This window comes from Catharus ustulatus, chromosome 2, assembly GCF_009819885.2.
Source record: "Catharus ustulatus isolate bCatUst1 chromosome 2, bCatUst1.pri.v2, whole genome shotgun sequence".
In the NCBI taxonomy this organism is placed as follows: domain Eukaryota; kingdom Metazoa; phylum Chordata; class Aves; order Passeriformes; family Turdidae; genus Catharus; species Catharus ustulatus.
In genome coordinates, this window is record NC_046222.1 from 107,635,851 (window position 1) to 107,659,779 (window position 23,929).

At 43.7% G+C, this 23,929-nt stretch overlaps 1 protein-coding gene across 2 annotated transcripts; it reads left to right on the plus strand.

Moving 5' to 3' along the window:
• The first annotated feature begins 406 nt into the window (after positions 1-406).
• On the plus strand, positions 407-23,191 carry GRPR (gastrin releasing peptide receptor). 2 transcript variants are annotated; one of them, XM_033053087.2, is made up of 4 exons: positions 1,493-1,570; positions 12,441-12,523; positions 19,276-19,627; positions 22,121-23,191. In XM_033053087.2, the coding sequence occupies exons 3-4, from the start codon at positions 19,298-19,300 to the stop codon at positions 22,511-22,513; spliced, it is 723 nt and encodes a 240-aa protein (XP_032908978.1). In that variant the 5' UTR covers positions 1,493-1,570; positions 12,441-12,523; positions 19,276-19,297; the 3' UTR covers positions 22,514-23,191. The 2 variants fall into 2 exon arrangements, with proteins under 2 accessions (XP_032908977.1, XP_032908978.1); XM_033053086.2 differs by lacking the exon at positions 12,441-12,523 and having other exon boundaries at positions 407-1,570.
• The last annotated feature ends 738 nt before the right edge of the window (positions 23,192-23,929 follow it).

The following is a 23,929-nucleotide window of genomic DNA, read 5'->3' on the forward strand; positions in this document are numbered from 1 at the left end:
CCGGAGCTCCCCGGGGCTCCCTGTGGGCTCTGAACCCTCCCCGGGGCTCCCCGGTGCTCCCTGTGGGCTCTGAGCCCTCCCCGGTGCTCCCTGAGCCCTCCTCGGTGCCCCTCGAGCGTTCCCGGTGCGCTCTGAGCTCTCCCCGGTGCCCCCCGAGCGCTCCCCGGTGCTCCCCGAGCGCTCCCTGAGCCCTCCCCGAGCGCTCCCCGGCTATCTCTGAGCCCTCCCTGTTGCTCTCTGAGCCCTCCCCGGCTCTCCCCGGCTATTTCTGAGCTCTCCCCGGCTATTTCTGAGCCCTCCCCGGTGCTCTGTGAGCCCTCCCCGGGTCTCCCCGGCTATCTCTGAGCCCTCCCGGCTCTCCCCGGCTATTTCTGAGCTCTCCCCGGCTATTTCTGAGCTCTCCCCGGCTATTTCTGAGCCCTCCCCGGTGCTCTCTGAGCCCTCCCCGGCTCTCCCCGGCTATCTCTGAGCCCTCCCTGTTGCTCTCTGAGCCCTCCCCGGCTCTCCCCGGCTATTTCTGAGCTCTCCCCGGCGCTCCCGAGACGCCGCCGGCAGCCCGCGCAGCCCGTGGGAAGCAGCGCAAGGACTGACGTCCAGAACATCCTGCCTATAGGATCCGAGCTGCCAGCCGAGCCCCGCTTTCCCCCCTCGCTTTAAATCCGGCTGGCGAGGGCAGGCACGGAAAGCGGGAGAGATTGGCAATGCAGCGTGGCAGCAACTCCCGAAAGTTCGTGCTTTCTGTAACTCCCTGCTTTCGGACTCGGAGCTGCCGGGCAGACCTGAAGCTGGGAGTTTAACGAGCCCCGTTTGCGAAAATGCCTGCCACTTGCTGGGCTTTGAATTTGATAATTGGTCTTCCAGAGCTGAGGAATACTTGACAGCAAGAGAAGTCAAGAAGGAAAAGGCAAGTTTCACAATTCAAACCATGCTAAAACATGTTCTCCTTTCACCTTATGGAAACAGACTGTGGAGAAAGCTGCAGGTGCTTTTTGGTTTGGTTATTGACAAGATGTGTCACAAAGTAATATGACTTTTAAACTCTTCTCTTTAAAGCCAGCAAGGAGCAGCAAAAATTAAAGCAAGAAATTAATTTGAGGAATTTGAGGACTTTCAAGAAGAAAGCTGTTTTCCAAGAAGAGCAAAGTAGGACGATGGCATCTGGAGAGTGCCTTCTGCTAGACCTAGAAACAGATAACTTCATTTTCTATAACATCTCTGTCAACCAGAGTGCAAACGTCTCCCTCCTTGGGGAAGACTGGTTTTACCCAGCGTTCCTCTACGCCATCCCCACGATCTATGGGATCATCATTCTGATAGGTCTGATCGGCAATATCACTTTGATTAAGATCTTCTGTACTGTGAAATCCATGCGAAATGTCCCTAATTTGTTCATTTCCAGTTTGGCCCTGGGAGACCTGCTGCTTTTAGTGACTTGTGTGCCTGTGGATGCCAGCAGGTACCTAGCTGACGAGTGGCTGTTCGGCAGAACTGGATGCAAACTTATCCCCTTCATACAGCTCACCTCTGTAGGGGTGTCAGTCTTTACTCTCACTGCTCTCTCAGCTGACAGGTAAGCTTGGATGCTGTTGCCTTAAAAAGAAGCCAGCAGAATTATGACTCCATGAAATGCACAATTATAAATTAGTATTTTCAGGTAAAATGTTTCTTTTTAATGCAGTGAGGGAAGAAGAATCACTTCAGGTGATTTCTGGTGGATATTAGCATACAGGAGGAGGATGCAGACTGAACACAGGATACTTTTTCTAAACGAAATGTTTGTGCAATTTAGCTAATAGGCTACATTAATTCAAAGAGAGACAAGAGCAGAACAAGCTAAAGACCAGAGACAGAAAATGCCATTAATGAAGCTCTGTTAAAAGATAGCATGTTCATTTTTGCCAAAAAGATAATTGATCCATACTTCATGAAGTGTGAAGGCACTGGAGCAGCAATTCAAAATGCAGCGAGAATCAATTTTTTCTAGTGGCCTACTTCCTTAAAGTTAATAATATGTGAAGCAATATTTAATGAAATATTTTTCAAATATTCAAATGAGCTTGCCAGGAATCACAGTTGCCATAGCCAGTGTATTTCCCTTGGTTAAACAGTTTGCCCCTTATCCAGTCAAAACTGATCTGTGCTGTTGGTTGAGAAACTTCATTTTCCAATAATGTTGAGTAAAAAATAATGTGTAGAAAATATGCTGGTTTATTTTCTGAATTCTTCCAAAAGAGATTCAGGAATACATTGTCACCATGCTGAAGTGACACAGAAGTACTGAGTGAAAAATTATTTCAGTTTTGTTGTGAACAAAAAAGACATGGGGATTGTATCCTTGCTTACAAATAGTTGAAACTAGATTTGCTTTGGGTAGACTCTTGCATGCCACTGTCTCTTGCTAAGCTGCTCTAAAACATCAGACTACTTTTGTTCATATTTCAATGTAGTTCACACACATATTTCAATATACTTTTTGCAGTTTCAACGAAAGCAGATAACTCCTCAGTGTTTCAGACAGAATAGTCAATATGTTTGTCCTCTCCTCCATGTTGGGATATATAAAAATAGCACTGTCTGTCCCACTACCAGATGACAAACAGACCTATGTGTAGATAAAAGTCTTAAAGCAATATGCTTTAAAGTGCTGTGAAGATAGGAAAACTGCACTAGTGGAAGACCACATGCACTTTTGCTCCTGAGTTTGATGTGGTGTCTGGATCCCCTCTGACTGCTCTGAAGAAAATGCTGGGAAAACAATAACTATCTCTCCAGGAAAATACATCTTTCTAAAGCTGTAATGTAAGTTGTTTTAAGGGGTGTAAGGAAAGGAAAAATGCATTGTAAAGAAGTTTATGCTAGAGATATTTATTGCTATCTGATCACATGTTGCATAAACATTGCAAATGCTTTTACTGAGCAGCACATCAATAGCACTTTTTGCCTGAAGTGATAGAACAGAACAGAAAACAGCAGCTGTGCCAAGGTTTGGGTTTGGTGACTTCAAGTTCTGAACTTCAGCTTTATCAGGAACCTGTTAACCATCATGCTGCACTGATGATCAAGTGTTTCCATTTCCAAGGGATCATTTTACCTTCTACTAATGCATCTGTGGTCCATTGCAGAAGGAGATAATGAAACTTGTAACTTTGTTAGGTTTATGAATCTAATATGCTGTGCATTGAAACACAAGTGTCCCTTATCTATTAAGTTTGCTGAACTTTCTATTTTGATAAATTAACAGCTGTGCTGGGCTAATTTTGTTATAAAATCATACAGTCTATATTTTGTCAACTCACAGCCCATTAGTCTATTTCCTTAAAGCTGTCACCCTGAACTCCAGACCCTAGTATTAATCGTGTCAGAATCACTAGGGAAAGAACCTTAAAATGTAAAGGGAAAACTTCCAAAATGTGAGTTGAATGTGATCCAGCATGGTGATGCTGGCTGGGGGCTGTGGAGGGTCTGGAAGCCCAACACCCTGCTGCAGTGAGATGCTGAGCCTATCGGGGGGTGGTTTCTTGAACACCCATTTCTGATGACAGACATGGCAGTGCATGAAGGGAAACAGAAGAAGGGGGAGTGGTGGTGAGATGATTAATGTTGAGTGATGTGAATCCTACCTGAGGTGCTCACATGAGGCATGTGAATGTCTCTGTTCTCATTAATCTAAGCTATAGACCATGTGAGAGAAAAGCCTCCTAAACCTCCTGTTCTGAACAGCATTACATGGCACTGTCTCCAAGAAAAGGGAAACTTTGTCAGTGTACTCAGACCTTCTGTCTATAATTCATCATCTGCAAAAAATTATCATAAAACCCTCTTGGTTTCAGCATCCTTCCATTGGTGAAAGCAAATGGAAACAACTGCTGGCATTACTGAACATATCGTGGAGATGCCTAGAGAGATGTCCCAGGGAACAGAAGTCTGATGTGTAAAGAAAAGCATTGGAGTGTGATACAAGAGGGTCATTTCCAGGGACATGACCACAGAAACGCAAGGTGAAAGGCAGTGGGTAGGTGTGATGGGCAGATAGAGTATGTGAGAGTGTGTGAGACACTTATGCTACATTACAATGATGGTACAAATCATCCTGGCTGTGTGAGATCACCTTCTGAAAACAAGGGGTCAAGTTTCAGTAAGTTTTTGCACTCACATCATCAGTGCATGGGTATATGCCTTCTTGGGGTATACTTTTATTCTTTCCACCTTGCCCCGTGTTAGGAATCTCTCATCTGCCAGTGACTGCAAGCACTTGGCTGAGTGCCAGCCTCCAGCAGAGAGCACCAAAAGCTACTCAGTGGTTTGACCACCAGAACGAGAGGCTGTCCAGAGGATTGACTGTTTGCTTGCAGACTTCTCAAGGAGAAACAAGGGACAAACTGCTGACCTCAGCTTTTCCTGCATGGGAGCCTGCAAATGCTCTGTGTACATATGGACACAGCTGAGCATGCCTGCACAGGTTTGAGCAGGAAGGGGCAGCCAGAGCGTCCCTGGGTGCTTAGAATGGGTTTGCGTACAATCATGAGCTTTCCTTCAGATTTCATTATTTTTTCAGAAAATATGTAAGAAGGGGCAAGAAAGAGTTAACAATATTGCAAATTTGTTTCCTTTGGGACAGCTCCACTGACTGCACAGCGCTTGCATCTGTCTGGCTGCATTTGCAGGAGCAGTGGGAGCTGTCAGAGGACAACTGTTTTCCTGCCTGTCAATTTTTCAGAGCAGCCAGGAGAGGGTTAAGGCATGTCCTGTGCTTCCAGCCACCTTCCACGAGTGATAAGGCGCCAGTGCTGAGTATACAAGAGTGAAGAAACAAGCAGTCCATGTGTGTGTGTGATGTTTGTGTGTTTTAGAAACACTGTAAATGAGGTTGGTAGGGGAAGGACATCTGTCTGCCCTGCTGCTCTGAATTGTCGATCCAGTGGTTTCTTCAGCTACTGCTTAGTTTATCCCAGACAAAAATGGGAGTTTGGGTATTGCCCACCTCCTCCTTCTTCTCCTCCTCCTTCTCCAGTGCAAGGATAAGGGGTACAGAGGCACCTGTGAGAGCAGTGACACTTGGGCTTCTAGCCCAGGCAGAAAAGCCAAGGCTGCCTCAGCAAGGGACAGGAAATTAAGGAAAATCTTTGCACAGCAATAGGAAAAGCAACTACTTAATTGCCCATGTCATGGGAGAAGTCTTTATTTAATTGGCTTTCTCCCGTGACTGACAGGGTATATACATTTGCATTTGAATTAACCAGGCTGTCAAGCATTGATCATAGCTCCTCGCTGTTAGGCTGACATCGTAAAAGATCTAAATGTCCTGGTGCTCAAGCAGTGAAACCTTCCTGAAGCAATGCTGTTTTTACAAGCACACAGCAGAGAAAGTCTAAAATGTAATTGGAGTTTACAAGCAGCATCTTTACTTTAAGTACCTTGGATTAGGCGGATTCTAGTATTGGAAAACTGCAGCACGCCTGGCAGCCAGAGCTGCCTTCAGTCCTGTGGTGAGAGTGACAGTGTAGTGAGATATGTGGAGTGACATTACAGGGAGATTAGGTGACTTACGGTGGTAAAACCAGCTGCAGACAGCAGGGATGCAGTCATGTGGGACACCTGAAATGAGGATGTATTTGAAAATGTTGACCTCAGTGCCTTGGGTGCAGGGATGGATGCAGGAATGCTGCAGGGCTCCCAGCTCTGCTGGGTCCCTTGGAATGCGCCACGAACACAACTTTCAATGCTCCTCTGAACTCATGTGACAGTTTGTTTATCTAAGAAATTAAACTTTCAAACAACACTTCTAAAAAAAGCAGCAGTGAAAGAAAATAAACAAATCCAGAATGTCTACCAACACACTTTTAAACATGCAAACTTTTAAACTTTGTTTAGTGGACTCATCTCTTCTGTGATTTAGATGTCTCCAGCCCCTGCTATTAATATTACCTACAATACTACAGGAGGTGTAATATTCTGTGTGCCAGTTCATTTATTTTACTTTACAGTCACTGGTTTATATCTCCACCAGAGGACTAAGGGAAGCATGCCACCCTAATAAAAAGCTATGAAAAGTCAACCCAAATTTGCGTTGAGTTGATTTACATAATGACACTTTTTTTTTAAAACACTATCAGATGTAAAGTGCCAAGTCCACAGCAGTTAAGAATATATTTTTGGCATTCTAGTCACAGTATTAATGAAACACCTTCAGGTAACTAAGGCACTATTTTGGAGCATTTTACTTGTGCTATAATTTACTGTGCAGCCCCAAGAGGGTTTGAGCAGGTGGCAGAGAAAGCCATTCTTGAACGACCAAAGCAGCTTCTAACCCAGTCAATGCAAGTTGACAGAATGATACCCCACATGGAGAGTTTGGATCCACTGATAAAATCTCATGATCTCAACCAAAACATTGGTCCTTCCAAGCCAGAGAAGAAAACTGGAGGGACTTTGGGGCCCAGCCCAAAGCCTTCCCCTGCACTGAAGCATCAGTCAGCTCTATCTCCACCTTTGCCACTGGCTGGGTGTCTGTGCTGCTGCCCTTCACGTGCTGATGGATGCAGGGTGATATTCACATATCTCCTTCAGCTGATGTACAAGAGTCTTAGATCCTGGTTGCTGGCCACTGTGTCAATATAATATAAACACCCTTTACACCCTTAGTTTTAGCTCTCATTTCCTCAGCCCCTGAATCCATCTGCACCAAGAGCGACTGATCAAACAACGCAAACTTTCTGAATGTCTTGATTGACCAGAGCAGATGGCCAAAACACAATAGATGCATTTCTACAACCAGGAAGATTAGAGTTCCCATTAATAGCAGTGGGATGGAAATCTGAGTTTAGAGTCAGTGCTAATGTGCTGGAGACTGTCAATATTTAAGCAATCACAAGGAAGAAAAGTCAGATTACCTATTGTTTACATTTCAGTAAAACCTGAAACCCTCAATCAGTTGTCATGGTCTCATAGTATGAGGTGCTGTACACACTGTCATTAAGGAGAGCAGCCAGCTGCAGAGAATTTGCTGGCTGTGTGTCCCAGCAGTGGGCTGGGATTTCACCATCACTGCAGGGAGATGAGCTTAGGGTGGACCCATCACTTCATGCCTTACTATTTGATGTTCAGATGTGGACAACAGCCTGGCTGAGAAGAGTAGGAGGTAGCTGAGCTGTAAAAGTAGAAGCAGGCACAACCATACTGTGAAGCATCCAGTAACTGCTTTGCTCAGAGACGACCCTTGCAATAACCTGTTTTCCTTTGTTTTGAAAAGCCGGTTCACCACTGTCCCTATGGGGTCTGCTCACTTTGTTTTTCAGCAGTTTGACCCCCAGGTGCCCACCTCATCCCATACAATCCAGGACACCCACACAGTGTCTGCTGTGTAGGATCTCAGGCAGAGCAAGGGCTTTAAAATCCCTGAGCCATGGGGCAGAAATCGGGGACAGTCCATGGGCTTCTCACAGTGCTGAGGCACCTGAAGGCATCCCAGCAGCAAGCCAAGTGCTCTGCTGTAGAGAAAAGCAGAAAGCTGGAGATGCCTTGCAGAACTCCCCTCCCGATGCCAGGGTAGTGATCAGTTTAATGGGCTGCAGAAAACTGTGGGCAATCAAAGGGAGATTGTCAGAGCTCTTCCCGTCCCGTCCTCACTTGCCCTCTGTCCACAGTCAGTCTCTGCAGCTTTCTAGGAAGGCAGGACAGAAAACAGTAGCGTGACACCCTGAGAGAAAAATAAGTTTCTTCACACCTTCAGGCAACCCTGAAGCATGAGATTTAGACATGAATGTTCAAATGAGCTGGAAGAACCAGAGATGTGGATGTAGGGCTGGGAGATACCATCAGCTCAGCAGTATTTCTTGCCCACACCTGTGCACAGAGGCTACTGAATATCTCATAGGATTTGGACTAAAAAAAAATCTTTCCAGTGACATGAGGCTGCTTTCTGAGTATTCAGACTAAAGGAGCATATATCACTCTGTCACCTCTTGTGTGTCTGGCATTCTGCTACCCTCTCATTAGAACTCATGTCATGTTTCAAATTGAAATTTGTCTGACCTCTAACCACTGCATAATAACCTAATTCACAGCAAACCTGAAAGGCTCAGAGAGTTGGGGTTGTTCACCCTGGAGAAGAAAGGTTCTGGGGACACCTTCTTGCAGCCTTTCAATACTTACAGGGGTTTATAAGAAAGACAGAGAGGGACTTCTTACCAAGGCCTGCAGTGGAGAAGGAGCAATGGTTTTAAACTGAAAGACAGGGGTTTCACATAAGTTACACATAAGGAAGAAATTTTTTTATGATGAGGGTTGTGAGGCACTGGAGGGAGCTTGCCCAGAGAAGTGGTGAATACCTCACCTCTCAAAGTGTTCAAGGCCAGTTTGGATGGGTCTTTGAGCAGGCTGACTTAATTGAAGATGTCTTTGCTTATTGCAGGGGGGTTGGGCTTGTTGATCCTTTAAAGGTCCCCTCCTAAAAAAGCTATTCTGTGACTCTATGATTGGAGCAGTCAAGGATTAGATAATTAATTAGGATTAGCAGTAGATTGTTCAGCCTCTACATGCTGCTGAAGGTTCATACAGTGGTGATGATCTCTTATCACATCTATGTTTACTGAAACCACAGAAAAGACTTAAACATCATATAACTGGCTTAGCTTTATATTAAATTACACTAAAGCCATGACATGATGAGAATCTCACAGGATATGTCATTTTGTCACATGCAGAAGAGTCACTCTCATGTCGCCTTTTGTCTCTTCTTTCCTTAACAGAGTACTAATTTCTTGCATCTCCTGTTCACTTGGCTCCTGCATTTACTATTTTATACTTAACTGAGTTCAAATGGTTTATTTTGGACTATGGCCATTTACCCCAATGACTCTAAAACATTCTCAGTCTGGTTAGCCACTGTGTCATCTGCAAACTTTTCCAGCAAAGGTTTTATAGCCTGCTCAAGGCAGGTGATACACACAATAAATAACACTGCAGCTGGAGAAAGTTCCCAGGACCCAGGCTATGAATGGTTCCACACACTGCTTTCTACCAACATGCTCAATGCTCTGCTAGGGAAGCATGGGGCTCAGGGTCCTCACATGGAACAACCCTTTTCCAGACCAGGAGGCCTAATTTTAACCCTTTTCCTGTGGGAGTGAGAAACGAATTGCATGGATAGGAGAGGGAGGACCACATGTACCCTGGTTCACATATGTACATGTGTACATGTGCCAACATGCCCACAAAAGCTGCAGCTCCTCTGTGCACCAGCATGGCCCACATCCTATTTACATACCCTATCATGTTGTGACAAGACAAAAACCCCCGGTATCTGCTGTGTGTTAAACAAGACAGGTATATTATCACCTGTTAACAGGATTAACCTATCTCTTATTCCCACTACAACTGGCCTTGGGCAGTACAAATATTTGCAATTTTCTTGGTCACACCATCCAGCTTTTCTGAATATCACATACTTGAAGCCAGTTCTCCACTTCTGAGGAAATTCACCACTTTTTCAAGATTTGTAAAAAAATTAGCACCAGCTGTTCCTCAGCTGGTTCCTTTAGTACTCCTAGGTGTAAATTATTAGGCCTGTTGGTGGGAAATTCGTTTGTATTAGCAGATGTTGGCTCACATCTTCTCTAATACAGCTCACAAGTTTTTTGCTACATCTGTAGTACTGCACACATGGTATAGAACCACATACATCTCCTGCTCATTTGGTCCTGAAGACAACAATTGAATTATTGCTTTTCACTTCGTCTCATCATTGTTCATATCTTCACTATTTATGTGTATGCCCAACTTACTGATTTTTTTTATTCCTGATGTATTTAAAAATGCACATTTGTCTGTTACAGAGTGACCTTTGATAATTTGTTGGCTCCTTCAGCTCCCTTATCAGTCACCAACATTTTAAAACTCCAATACTTGCTATCATTTACTTTCGCTTTTTTTTCCCATCTGTTGCATATTGATTTCTGTAATTACTTCTTAGAGGTTTTAGCATGACTCCTCCTTTTCTGTTATACAGGGCAGCTTTTTGCCGTGCTTTTTTCATGGTAAGGAGGGAGACAAGGGAGCAGGCTGGAAGTCAGCAACTAATACATAGCTAGTGATGCCCCTTTAGATTTATGTTCTCAGTCAGTTGATTTGGAAGATGCTTTTAGCTTTAGGAAATCTGCTTCTCTAAAGTTAACAGAATCATAGAATCATAGAGTGGTTTGGGTTGGAAGACACCATAATGACCATCTACTCCCAACTCCCCAGAAGTGGGCAGGAACACCTTCCAGTAGACTAGGACGCCCAAAGCCTCATCCAACCTGGCCTTGGTTCTAAATATATATAGCTTTTTATTCTATTTCCACAAAATTAATATGAGCACACCACAGCTGCTATAGCTTATGGAAATGCTAATTTTTAGGTCAATGATGAGCTCTTCTTTCTCTGTCAAAACAAGGTATAATATTGATTTATTGTACTTCACGGGCAGGACTTTTTCTGTTGAGAAACTGCCATTTTTAGAAACTCTAATGCATTTCTATAACTGGCTCTGTGGGATACCCAGCAGTTATGCCACCTGTTTAGATTGCTCAGTGATTCTGTCTGAATGCATCAAAGGTAGTGCTTTCAGCAGAAATAAGGCAAGGGTCCATGTCTGAAGTCACAGCTTTAGTTGTCCTGGTCTCAGTTCAATCCTCAGGCATGTAGATCTCCCACTCCCAGGCTGCTGACATCCCTGGAGACTTGGGCTGAGGCAGTAAAGCCTTGGATGGAAAGCATCCCTGGGGCTTGCTCCTTCCCATGCCTGGTGGCCCCGGTGTCAGCACCAGTTCTCCCAGCTGCACTCCAGATGCTCACCACAAGGCAACCCCAACACCTGCGTGTGTTCTGGTGCCACATGGCACGAGCAGGCACATCCCTCTGGCTGTAGCCAGGCACTAAGCTCATAGGAATGTGTGCTGGGGCTGGAGAGCTGTGTGGGATCTCGCTGGTTTTGAAATTAAATGATATTTCCAAACTGTGTCTGGGGGGGCATCAGGCACAGCATGGACAGCTGGACAAGGGAGGGGATTGTCCTGCTCTGCTCTGAGCTGGGGTGGCCTCACCTCGAGTGCTGGGGGCAGTTTGGGGCACCACAATGTAAGAAAGATATTAAACTATTGCAGAGCATCCAGAGGAGGGCAACAAAGATGGTGAAGGGTCTGGAGATGAGGCCATGTGAGGAGCCTCTGAGGTCACTTGGTCTGTTCAGCCTGGAGGGGAGACCTCACTGCAGTTACAACATCCTCATGAGGGGAAGAAGAGGGGCAAGCACTGATCTCCTCACTGTGGTGACAGGGACAGGACCTGAAGCTGTGTCAGGGGAGGTTTAGGTTGGATATCAGGAAAAGGTTTTTTTCACCCAGAGGGTGGGTGGGCACTGGGACAGGCTCCCCAGGGAAGTGGTCACAGCACTGAGCCTGAAAGAGCTCCAGAGGTATTTGGACAATGCTCTCAGGCACATGGTGTGACTCTTAGGGTGTCCTGTGCAGGACCAGGAGTTGGACTCAATGATCCTTGTGAGTCCCTTCCAACTCAGCATATTCTGTGGTTCTGTCAATGAATGGGTCCCAGCCCTGCTTCAGACAGTGGCTCTCACATTTGTTCACGAGGAACCGTGAAGCTGGCCCCACTGACATCTTTCACTTGGCATGAGGCTGAAGGTCCCCTTCTGGGAATAACTACCCTGGGTGTAAAGGGGGTTTTCTGATGTCCATAGGACTCACACTATTTCCTGCAGTAACCTTTTAATCCATTGTTTTTCATATGTATAGTTAATTTCTGAGATATTTTAGGCTGTGAATGGTTATGATTAGTAATAACGCATTTACTGTCAAATTATTAGTGTTTAAGCTCTCCTTCCCCAATATTTAGTGCAGTTCAGTGGTCTCTAAAACACTCTGTCTCAATTCTGAATTTAGGCATTCCTAGACTGAGGTTCTTATTTGTCCATATTCCAGGATAACATAGCAGTATGCAGGTACACAGATTGAATTTTTAACATATGCTTTAAAAGTAAGAACTATGCCGCTTCCATCAATGCCTCCTTTACTTTTCATTTAAGTGTTAAATTAATAAAAAGATAAAGTAGGCAGTACCTGCCAATGTATTTAAGTGTTGCCCATTAGAGATGTCTTTGTGCCCATACGCAATTTACTGAAGATCTTAATAACAGATGTTCACTCAAGAATCATGCATAATAATGATAATTTAACTAAGTATGCAGAAAGCAGATAGACCCAGAACAGGTTGTCGGTGTGTGTTGATGGGTTAGACAGTCTAGCAATTTTGTGGATTTACTGAATTGTCTTCAGAGCTATAAATATTCATAACATACATGGTAGAAACAATAAAGAAAGTTTTTGGTATTGCATTTGTCATAAATTTCTTGGTATATTTAGTAAGACTGTTTTTTTGCTTTCCAGGTGGAGCTTCACACCATCTTCTTCATTTATGTAGTTTTTCCATAGCATCAATTTTTCTCTGTTGCCTGAGGCTTTTTTGCATGGTAATTGAGTCAATCCTTCATATTATGTGGGCAAAACAATAATGTGGTGCTCGTAGAACATAATTGCACAATCTTAATGAAAGGATTTTTGTTCAGTCTGTTCTCAGGCCAGGACCAGACCAATGTGCCATTAACCTTACAAAAGGGAACAGATGATTTGGGATCAGAGGGACTGCAAATTGCACTTTTCTCACTATATCAGTTACAAGTGGGAACAGAAGTATGAGAGACAGTATGAGAGGCAGTACTTCCATCATTACCACAGGAAGTCATGGCAATTTCAGGCAATCATTTTCTAGCACTGAGAGGAACTCAGTGTTTTCACTTCTCAGCAAGTTACGTGACTGTTTCTGCAAGACATCAGTCCATTCCAGCCAATCCCTGCTTTTTAATTTAAATTTCAGTTTAAAATTAGTTCAACTTCTCAAAATAGAGCACAGTTTAAACAGATTCAAAACTTTGTAAGTGGATTTCTCACTTCAGAGAGAAAAGTGGCAATATGTACATCTTCCTCCCAGACTGATGCAGTCTAAACAGTGGGACCAGTAATGAAGCGGGGGTGGGCAAGGCTTCTGAACAGGTTTCTTGTTTAAAAAGGTTTTAACACACTTGGGTTTTAAAACACACAAATTCAGGAGTGGGGCACAGATCTTTTTATGTAAATTATGTAGGGCATAGTAACAGATGATACTACTTGGAGGAAACTTCCCTTGACAGTTAAATACTCCTGCAAATTCATTTTTGGAGGGTCCCTTTACTCTGGAGGAAGGCTGAGCAGGCCTTTTTTCCCTCTTGTATTTCTTGGAAGTGTTAAGCTGCAGAAAGATGGATGTGCTTGGAAGGACTGAGATAGAAAAGGGCAGTACTCTGTGGCAGAGCCTTTTCCAGCCATTTCCTCTCCCTACATTCCTGGGTCATCTACATTAGCTTTCCTTGCTGACATAAGGGAAGGGAGAAGGACATTAATACAAAGCAGTCATAGAGGAGGAGGGCAGGCTGAGGCTGCCTATAGCACCAGCTTCTCCACACAGCATAAAGTTACTTCTCCCAAAAAAAACCCAAAAAACCAAAACCAAAGTCTTAGACATATGGAGCTAAATTAATTTAAAATGCCAGGGAAGCATCTGATTTTCCTCCGCATGCTTTAGTTGTTTTCATTTAACTTTTGTGGCTGTTGTAGCAGGCCTAAGTAAGTGGATGAAGGTGACAGAAAAAAGCTGTGAAGGAAGCACTGAGGTTGTACTCTTTGTGTATAATGTCCTTTCTTGCCTAGAGAGCAAAACTGCAGCCCTTCTATGCTTACAAATGTATGGGCAGTGTGGCTTTGAAGGCGATGCCTGTTTATATTTCAAGTGGTGTGTATTTTCTTGGCTCAGCTGAGGAGCACAAAGATGGATTAAATATTTTTGTACCAATAGAGAAACTACACCCAGGAACATTGACATCCACTTGGGGCCGTATTCTGGTTGGTATCTTTGGACAATATATCTGTAACTGTCTTTTTCATGCTGCAGCTACTTCTGTGTTTATATTTGAAGCTGCAGCTTTGGGGCTAAGTGGATGGTATTAACCAATGTTTGCATACTCCAAGCTTTAGAGTACATTAGGTGATACTATCATTAGTTACATTATTATTAACACAGGAACAATGACACAGTTTTCCTGTTTCCCTGGCATAGTAACCTCAGTGGGAAAAGTATTTACCACAGAAAGACCTTGGGTGTGCCACATTTTAGTGGTTTATGGTCATTTCAGTAGTTTCAGTTGTGAGAAACAATTACTCTATGAGCACAATAGAGATCCTAAGGGATGTGCAAAAGACGCTTTCAGGGATTCAGTGGAGATGCACATGCTCTGTGGGTTCATGCCAATCCACAAGGATTTGGGATTAGGTTAAGAAGTGATCAGGTGTTCTGGGTGGAAGCAATGCAATTACCAGCTTTCTCTTGGAGGCTTGGATTGACCTGGAGAAAGGGACAGCAACAGAGTCACAGTGGCTGGTGTGGGGAGGATTTCCTTAGCAGGGAATCCTCACAGTGCCTCATGAACTGCAACTATATTAAGCACACTTAGAATAGCCCCATGAGTTATTTCTTTTGAGGGCTTCTTTCAGGTAGACTGTGATCCATCCTGGCTGAGAGGTCATTGGCAGCTGCCAGGACACAGCAGGTTGCTGCTTCACCTGTGGGAACACAGAAATTCAAAGACTGAGCAGTAGTAAAGGTCAGCACTTCTTTTGTGTTTCCAACCAGATCAGCAACCATTCAGCATTTTCATCTGGGCTGTTTGGCCCATATGTTTTATTCAGCTGAATCTTCAGAAGGTATATTTTGAACAACTGCTTTGTTGCAGTGCATGAATTGTACCTCTATTTAAAAAAAAAAAAATTCTTGAAAAGCTGATAAGGAAAGGAGTTTAGCTGAAAAGAATATATATATTTCAAATAATAATTCAATAATTAGAGACTGAATTGCAAGCAGCAGAGGTGATCAGTCCAAGATCACTCTAGATGTACTGCAGACAGTTGAGCATGCAATGTGACACATAATCTCAGAGCCCGTGTTACAACCCAGGTTAAAACTAAAGCCGTAATAAGACCTTTGCATGAAAGCTCAGTTCCATGAGGTCCATGGCTCCTCTAAGGTGTGTAGGTATATTCATCAATGTCTCCTTCAAAGTGGATCGAAATATTCTCATGCTGGATATTAAATACGGGAAAGTTGCATGCTTCAGGCTAACTCATTGAAAAACAAATTGCAGGGGACAAAGCTATGGAAAGCTTGAAATATTATTTGACATACAAACTGAAAACACACGTCTGAAAAGCAGAACAAACTGCTACTCAAATCCAGTCTACCTTGATGAAGTTCTGAGGAAAATGCCAAATAAATTATATAACCCAGACTTGACCCTGCCAGGGAAATGGTATGAAAAAGTGAGGGAGTGGAGGCATTTCTGAGCTCCACTCAGAAGCCAACCAGCTTTTTCACACCCTGAACACCAGCAACAGGAAAATCAGTGGTGTCTCAGCCCAAGCACCAGCCTGGGGGTCCAATTCCTCATGCCCAGCACCTGCTGTGCCCTCAGCAGGAGCAGCCCCTGCAGCTGCTGTGCAGAGCCTGAGCTGGCATGCCAGAGTGGAGCTGCTGAAACACAGACTGGAGAGACCCACTGACACATCAGCAAGGCTGACTGGAGATGGGGAGTCCTACCAGATCAGTACTGATCAATCACACGTCAATACTCAGAGACCAACAGAGTTTACTAGAGATTTCTGCTTAAATTAACCCGCCAGCAAGGAAGTCATGCAGATAGTCAGCAAAACAATTTTATTTGATTGTCAGGCTGTTGAAATATCTACCTGTGTGTCTGCACCTGAGAATTTATATTTTCAAAATCTATTTTCCAACTTTGTTTCTTCTGTTTTATCTTTCTGTTCTTTCACTCCCATCCTGTGGGTCTACACTGAACCCCTTGCAAACAAAACCTCTCTCACATCTTCTCTTCCATCTGCTTTAGGAGGCTTTAAAAATACACTAAAGGCCTAGTAGTCAGTGCGAGCATTCCTAGACATTTCTAATGATGCTCTGTTCAAATTAAATTGTTTTTAAATGCCATCTATAATTAAAATGTACCAATACCTTGAAATGGAGTAATTTTCTGGCTCCTCCAACTCTGTTCGCATTAATAAAAATTAAACAGTTTCTCTATATTCTTTAACTTATTCATGTTCCTGGAACATAATACTAGAAAATATTCTCTCAAATGTTTGTGTTTTGTAAGACAATCCCTGAAATAATCATGCTAACATGTCATGTTGATAAGCATACAGTAAACATCTGCAGAAAGACCTTTGAATCAACTAAATTTGCTAATACCTTGATATATTATTAATTTCCTTTTGCATTTCTCTTCTTTAAATTTTACTGAAGACTTTCAGTGAGCTCGTGTTTCTGTCAATAATCTGTATCTGGTCAATGAGACTATAAATTGTGCTATTTCAATACCACTCCTTTAGTAATCTGCCTAGCACTTCTGTTTTATGGCTGCAATAGGCAGAGCATCATATTTGTTTAAGAGCTGTGACGTTCTTTGCCTGAGTTTATGATCTGGTCCTGGAAGATTGTGCTTTGTGGTATGACGCCACTGTGGTATGACCCAGTTTTCAGAGTGCATGTTAAAGAGGTGCTAAGCAAGCCTTAAAAATACTGTGTCTGGCCACTGCAGCTGGAAAAAAGGAGAGCTGCAGAGCTTGGAAAATAAGTGGTTAAACAGCAAACTACTGAGCCCAGTGTTTGTAGTACATGAAAGGAAAAGTCCTCTGCACAAGACATCTGTATGAAGAAATACCTGCAAATGACAAAATGTCTAGATACAGTCTTCATAAAAATAAGTTTCTAACTGTGCATGTAGCTATGTATGCATGAATATACATGCATATAAATATGTGCATGTATTTAAAATACATACAGAGTTACATAGACACATACATACCTACATGGAGGCAAAGTTAGGTGTGCTGAGCAGGATATTGCATATAATCAGAAGTTGAACGCATGCTTACCCTGCAAGTAAAGCAATTGCCCAGGTAAAACAGTGCAGGACTGATGGACTTCTCTTTCAGATGTTGAGCTTTAGGATAATGCAGGCTGTGGCAGGTGGGGGTCACAGGGTGTCCTCAGAGTGTCCGTGTCTGTGCTGCTGGATGGAGGGGCCCCAGTGCCTCTGCTCCCAGCCCAGTGCCCAGCTCAGCTGTCTGGGGGAGATTAGAAATGGACCCTGGAGCAGCTGATGGGATGCACCCTGCCATGCCAGAGAGGGCTGGCACAGCCCAGGACCCAGGCAGAAGTGACCAAGGGGAGCCAAGTGCACCGTGGGCAGAGTGGGCAGATCCTGGAAGAAATATCCAACAGTTTGTAACTGTTATAATAATTACAGTAATTTCACGATTATAAGCCGCACCATTTTGACTAAAATTTTGGTCCGAACCCAAAGTGCAGCTTATAATCAGGTGCGGCTTATATATGGACAAAGAACAAAAAGTTGCTGTTTTAGTTTGGAGGACAGGTGTCTGCTGAGAAAGGCAGGAACTTCTCTTTGAAATGGAGAATGTAAACCCCCTCTCTCCAAATTATTATAATTTGGAAATCAAGGGGCTTTCAGGCAAAAATATGGAAATTAGGAATAACAGTTCTTTGCTAGGGAAATTAAAATAGAAATACAGTACTACAGAGAAACAAACTCCAAACCCTGACAAAGTCAGAGTACAACCTGACACCCCGTCAGGCAGGGTGTTGGTGGCAGTCCCATTAAATGGTGGCTGCATCCTCCTGCAGTGACAGATGTGGCTCAGTTGGAGCAGTGCTCCTGTAGAAGGTGCAGTTTCCCTCCGGAGGTCCAGTGGTGATGTGGAGAAATCCCGTTTTCCACTGGAGTCCAGTGGAGAAAGGGGCTCCCTTAGTGTCCCAAAACCTCTGTTTTTATCTTGGTAAGAAATGTTGGGCTCTTCCCTCTGGCTGGAGCAACTTCCAATGGGATGCAGTAATTTTATCAGTCCCACAGTGGGACTCAATGGGCCATTAGCAGAAAATGACTCGCTGGAGGAAGGATGGGTTGTGAAAAGATAAAGAACAATGCCCTGCCTGGTTTCAATGGATGGCCCATTAGCAGATTATCTACCATTGAGATAAGGATCACTGTCCTCACCCTCAACAGATGGTGATAGAATAGATACCTTTTATCACACTCTGTATTGTAACGTGCGGCTTATAATCAGGTGTGGCTTATATATGGACAAAAAACCATAAAGTTGCTGAAATCCAGAAGTGCGGCTTATGCTCAGTGCGTCTTATAATCGTGAAATTACTGTACCCTCCAGGCTAATTTGTGAAACCTGTAGATACTCCTTCCTAATTACCTTTTTTTTGTCTTCTACCATGTTCTTTAAATGAATATGTGAGTTGTGGCTTGCTTGGAGTGTCAAATCCTGCCAGAGCAGGCTCCAACATATATGAAGCTCTGATAAGACCTTCTCCACTTCTCTCATTAGCCACACCAATTTAAAATAAGTTTAATTCTTTGATATTCTTGGATTCTAAAGTAAAATTTTCTGAATGGCTGAAATCATGAAAGACAAAATTTCACATGAAAAAAATATCTATGCGTATCTAGAATAGCATTTCTGGCTGCTTAACCAGAATGCATTGAGTTAGGGAAAACTCTCAGCTACACCACCAAACAGCAATTAAGCAGGCAACATACTTTTTGTAGCTTGAGAATAAATAAGATTTGCAGGAGACCACTATTCTCACAGCTTGAAAAGTATGGCAAAATCTCAGCCCAGTTTCCTTCAACACTATTCTGTGAAGGGGTGTAAGCTGCTGTACACTTTTGAAGAGAAGTGTATAATTGCACTTCCTGTCTTAATGCTATTTGGATGCATATTAATGTCATTAATACTAATTAGCATGAGAATGTCACAGAGCCCTGGGCTTTGTCAGGTCAATTACAAGTTAAATGAACTCATAATCAATACACATGAAACTGAATGAACTGCTGACAGGTGGCTCTGGTTTAAATTGAGAAATCTATTGAAAATACTGAAATTAAAAACACCAGAAAAAAATCCGGTCTTGAGTAAAGAATGATTTTGTTTGTGTTTTTATTTCTGAATGGAAGGGAAAAGCAGGAATACTATGCTTAAATGTTGAGGTCAATAAGCTATTTCCTTTTTTTTTTGTTTGTTTTTTTAGGTATAAAGCTATAGTAAGGCCGATGGAGATCCAAGCCTCGCATGCACTGATGAAGATTTGTGTGAGAGCTGCTATAATCTGGATTGTATCCATGTTGCTTGCCATCCCTGAAGCAGTATTTTCAGATCTGCACCCTTTCCATGACAAAGAGACTAATAAAACCTTTATCAGCTGTGCTCCTTACCCTCATTCAGATGAGCTGCATCCCAAAATTCACTCAATGGCATCATTTCTCATATTTTATATTATTCCCCTGTCTGTCATTTCAGTGTATTATTATTTTATTGCTAAGAATTTGATCCGGAGTGCTTACAACATCCCCGTGGAAGGAAATGTGCATGTGAGGAAACAGGTAGAGATTTGGCTTTCTTCAAAAATCCCCATCCTCTATGAATCTGGGAGGAGAGAGGGAATACAGGGAAATTTATACTGTGACAGATCATGTCCGTCACACTGATTTTAGTAGATTAGGTGGGGATTTAAAAGAATTTAAATGGATGAAAGAAGTCATGATACATGGCTAAACATTTAAAGCCTTTTAAAGCCTGTGTCTCCTCCTGTTTGTAAGTTCAGAGACTTTGGCAGAGTGGTTTCCATGGCAAGCATGGCAGGAGACCCTTGCCAAAGCCTGGGAAGGGGAAGCAGGGGAAGGGGCAGCGCAGATACAGTGTTTGCAGACTGAAGCAAAGGGGTGATATGGGAGATAATCAAAACTTCACAAAGTTGCTTTGTCAGAGAAAGAACCTTGGATAAAGCCTTGCCTGTTTTATTTAGCTTGATGTATTTATCTTATTTGCCTTACCTCTTCTTTTTGACTGAGGTGTGCTTCAACCTCCGCTAAACTGACACAAGCCATTGGTAGCTGAGCAATTGTCCCCTCAATTGCACCCAGCTGACACCTCCACCTCAGGCTGAGCCAACACAATCATCTTACATAGCCTGCAGGTGCTATGCTGAAGCAGTAAGGCTGGAAAGACCTGGGTTTTGCCCATCAAATGATGTGCAATCCCTGAAATCTTCATCCTTTTTCCCTCCTGAATGTGCGTAAATCTTTTCCCCTGCAGGCCGTTTCTCTGCTGATTCAATGGCTGTTTTGATTAGTGGCAATAAAGCGAGCAGTACAAGCAGCCCTTTCCCCTTTGGTTTTGGGGAGAGAGCTCTAAAGAAAGCAAAAGGCCAGGCTGGTCTAGAACCCTCCGTCCATCATTCCCATCTGCAGTGCATTCAAGGGCTATATGTCTCCATCTGAGATAACTGGTATCGATTTCTTTATTGCATTGCTTCCTTTCTTTATAGTGCAGATGTGGCCTCAATAGCCCTATATCAAATTAAGAATACATTTTGAAAGAATATATGGTTTAGCCAAGGAGAGCCCTTCTCAAAGGATTTAATTTTCAGCCTTCTCACTGGAGACATTATCACCTGATGCATGTCAGTCCTTCCTGAGCTCAATGCCTGATTTTTAGTCAGTGCAATTAAAGGGGCACGAAATAAAGTCAAAATGGGCTTGCCATGTCTCTCGTGCCTGATTCCTGCTTGCAGCTGTCCAGAGAATGGATCATCCTGTGTGAGATGCTCAGTTTCTGATTTACCTGTGGAGCTTGGCAGCAGAGTGAGGATGGGGCAGTGTCCTGGGAGCCTGGCCAGGTGCTGTGGCTGCACTGGGGTAGGAGCAAGGGCAAGCAGGGCTGAGGCTAGGACCAGCTGCAGGCCATCCACATCCTACTTAAGTACAAGAAGTGGGATGCAGCTAATTTCCTAGGAGTGTCTGGGGAGCATTAGTGGGATTACAACCTAGGAGAACACTGGAGAGCCCTAAAAGGTCAGCAGTGTTACATTTTTCAATCCTGCAAACTCTGGCTGCACAGCCTCTCCCAGGGAGCAGTGCATTTTGGCAAGCTTTTCTGGGCAACTCCGTCTGTCCTCTCACTTTGGGCAACCTCCTTCACAGCTTTTGCATTCATTAGGAAGAGAGATGTGTTTTTCAGTGGCTTTGTTATCTTAATGTGCAGCACTTGTGGACAAAAGACAAGGTATGGTTTACCTCAGTTCCCCTCAGTTAAGCAATACTTTTGGGCTGACTCCAAGCCTGTAGAAGTAAGTAAAACAAAAGTGTGGCCGGTCTGTATGAAGGTTATACTGCATGCTAGCTGGTTTTGTGAAAGCACCTTTCCCTGACAAAGCTCAGATTATGCCATGAGGTGGCCATCCATCTATTCACCACCTGAAGCTCTCTCCTGGTGGCTCCAGTGCTTTCAGCTGAAGGGTCCACCTCGCTGCTGCCTTGGTGTTCCTCCAAGTACAGAATATCCTTTCTGTTTCTCCATCTGCTTCAGACTCTGAGTGCTGCACTTGGTCTCAAAGGGCTGTGAGCTGTTGACAGCACTTTTGTGTACATACACCACATGGCCCCATGGCAGAATGTCCTGCTTGTGAGCTCTGAAATATCCCAGACTCCTACACGATAATTAATTATAATAATAGTAATAATAATAAGGTAATTTATTAAAATTATGTATGATTGTATATATTATGTGTGGATAACTAATGTAGATTGTCCACACTTTTGTTGGGATTTTGCAAAGTGAAAAGCCATTGGAATTTAATCTCTAAGCAGGAAAGAAAAGACTGCTTCTTATGTAATAAATTTTCAGAATTATTTGTTTATAAGGGAAAGGGGTTGAGGAGAGACAAGGAGAGCTCTTGACTGTTCACCTGCAGTCCAGATTTCCCTGCTCTGGACCTGCCATATGTTAGCTAGAAAGCTGCAGCACTGGCATAAATAGTCAGCCCCTGGTGTGAGCTAGGAACAGCAGCTAACCTGTGTTTCTGTTTCTTGGTGCAGATTGAGTCCCGTAAGCGCCTGGCCAGGACCGTGCTGGTCTTCGTGTGCCTCTTTGCCTTCTGCTGGCTGCCCACGCACATCATCTACTTGTACCGCTCCTACCACTACTCCGAGGTGGACACCTCCGTGCTGCACTTCGTTGCCAGCATCTGTGCTCGGATCCTGGCGTTCACTAACTCTTGTGTCAACCCCTTTGCTCTCTACTTGCTCAGCAAGAGCTTTCGGAAGCAGTTCAACAACCAGCTGCTGTGCTGCAGGGCCCGCCTGCTCATCCGCTCGCACAGCATGGCCAGGAGCACCACACGGATGACCTCCCTCAAGAGCACCAACCACTCCCTGGCCACCTTCAGCCTGATCAATGGCAACCACGTCTGCCACGAAGGCTGTGTCTAAAGGGCTCAGTCAGGAACATCAGTGCTGAGCGTGGCTGCTGGACTTTGCTCCCTGGGGATGGTGAGCAGCGCACACACGTGTGCACACGCACACGCAAGGAGGTGTAGTGTGCTCAGAGAGCTCCCAGGAGCTTGAAGCATCCAACATTTCATCTTGGGCTGAGACTGAAGTGTCCTGCATTTCACCCTGGACTGAGGCATTGCTGGAGCATCAGATCATTGAACACCATTGATCTCGCTGGGAAGTGCTGCTGTGCTTCCAATGAGGGCAAAATGAGCACCTTAAGATCAAATTGTTATTGGCTCTGCAGAATGCTCATCACTTTCTGCTCAATCCCAAACTTATGCAGACTTACAGCAGTGATAAAGATCATATCAGGTGCACACAATTTGTCAGAACAGTTATATCCATCACTTCATGGTGTAATGTATTTTGACATAGAAATAAATCAATTTAAATGAGGTAACTACTTTTACAGAAAAGTTCAACGTAGGTCATTTACAGACTTTTCAAGTATTTATTAATGTTCTGAGTACAGTATTAATTCATGGTCTAAAAGATATCAAGAGTTTACTGGGGCTTGTCTGTGGCCCCATCTGAAATGAGCAGTATCTTGCACCACGTCAATGTGAAAGCAGTAATGTGAATAAATGTGAGTTGGAATATGTTTACAGCTTTCAACTGTGTCAGCTTTTGCTGTGTCGTGGAAGAGATAGCAGGGCAATTTCCAAGCATTACTGTTTAGTTCTTCCTGTCTTCAAAGGTGTGACGTAATGAATCACGTAAGTGGTACCACAGAACTTTAGTCAGGTTTAACTAAGGGCAGGCAATAGCAAAAACTGTACAGCTATTTTCATGTGGTAGTGCTTTGTAAAACAGTAGATTTTCAGCAAAAGCTGTCAGCAATGCAAGGTGTGATCTTCAATCTACATTTTTTTGTAATGTCTTCACAGAAATCTGTGGAGAGAGTGCCAAAACTGGCTAACAGATTAGCGAAACAGGTCTACTGTAATGTTTGCCCCAGAACAATTCCTGTTGCAGGTACATCTATTCTGGAACAGGAGCACAGCATCCTGCAGATAACAAACTCCTGAACCACCTGGTATAAGACATGCAATGAAGCTGCACACCTGATAAATAAAACTGCTGCCAAATGAAGCCATAAACCAAGCACTGTAGCAGAATATTGGGTTTTTAATGGCCCTTATCCTCTTTGATGATGATCATTTTCATCAGCAAACCAAAAGATAAATGAAAGCTGGTAAAACTTTGTCTGGGTTTGCTCTGTGTTTGCAGGAAAAGTCGTGTGTGCAGTGTAAAAGCACTCAGCCCTGCATCTGCAGCTGTTTTGGGATGCTGGGGGGAGCTGCTGTCTCCACGGCCTCAAACAGGTTCTGATGCCAAAGGCAGAGCTCT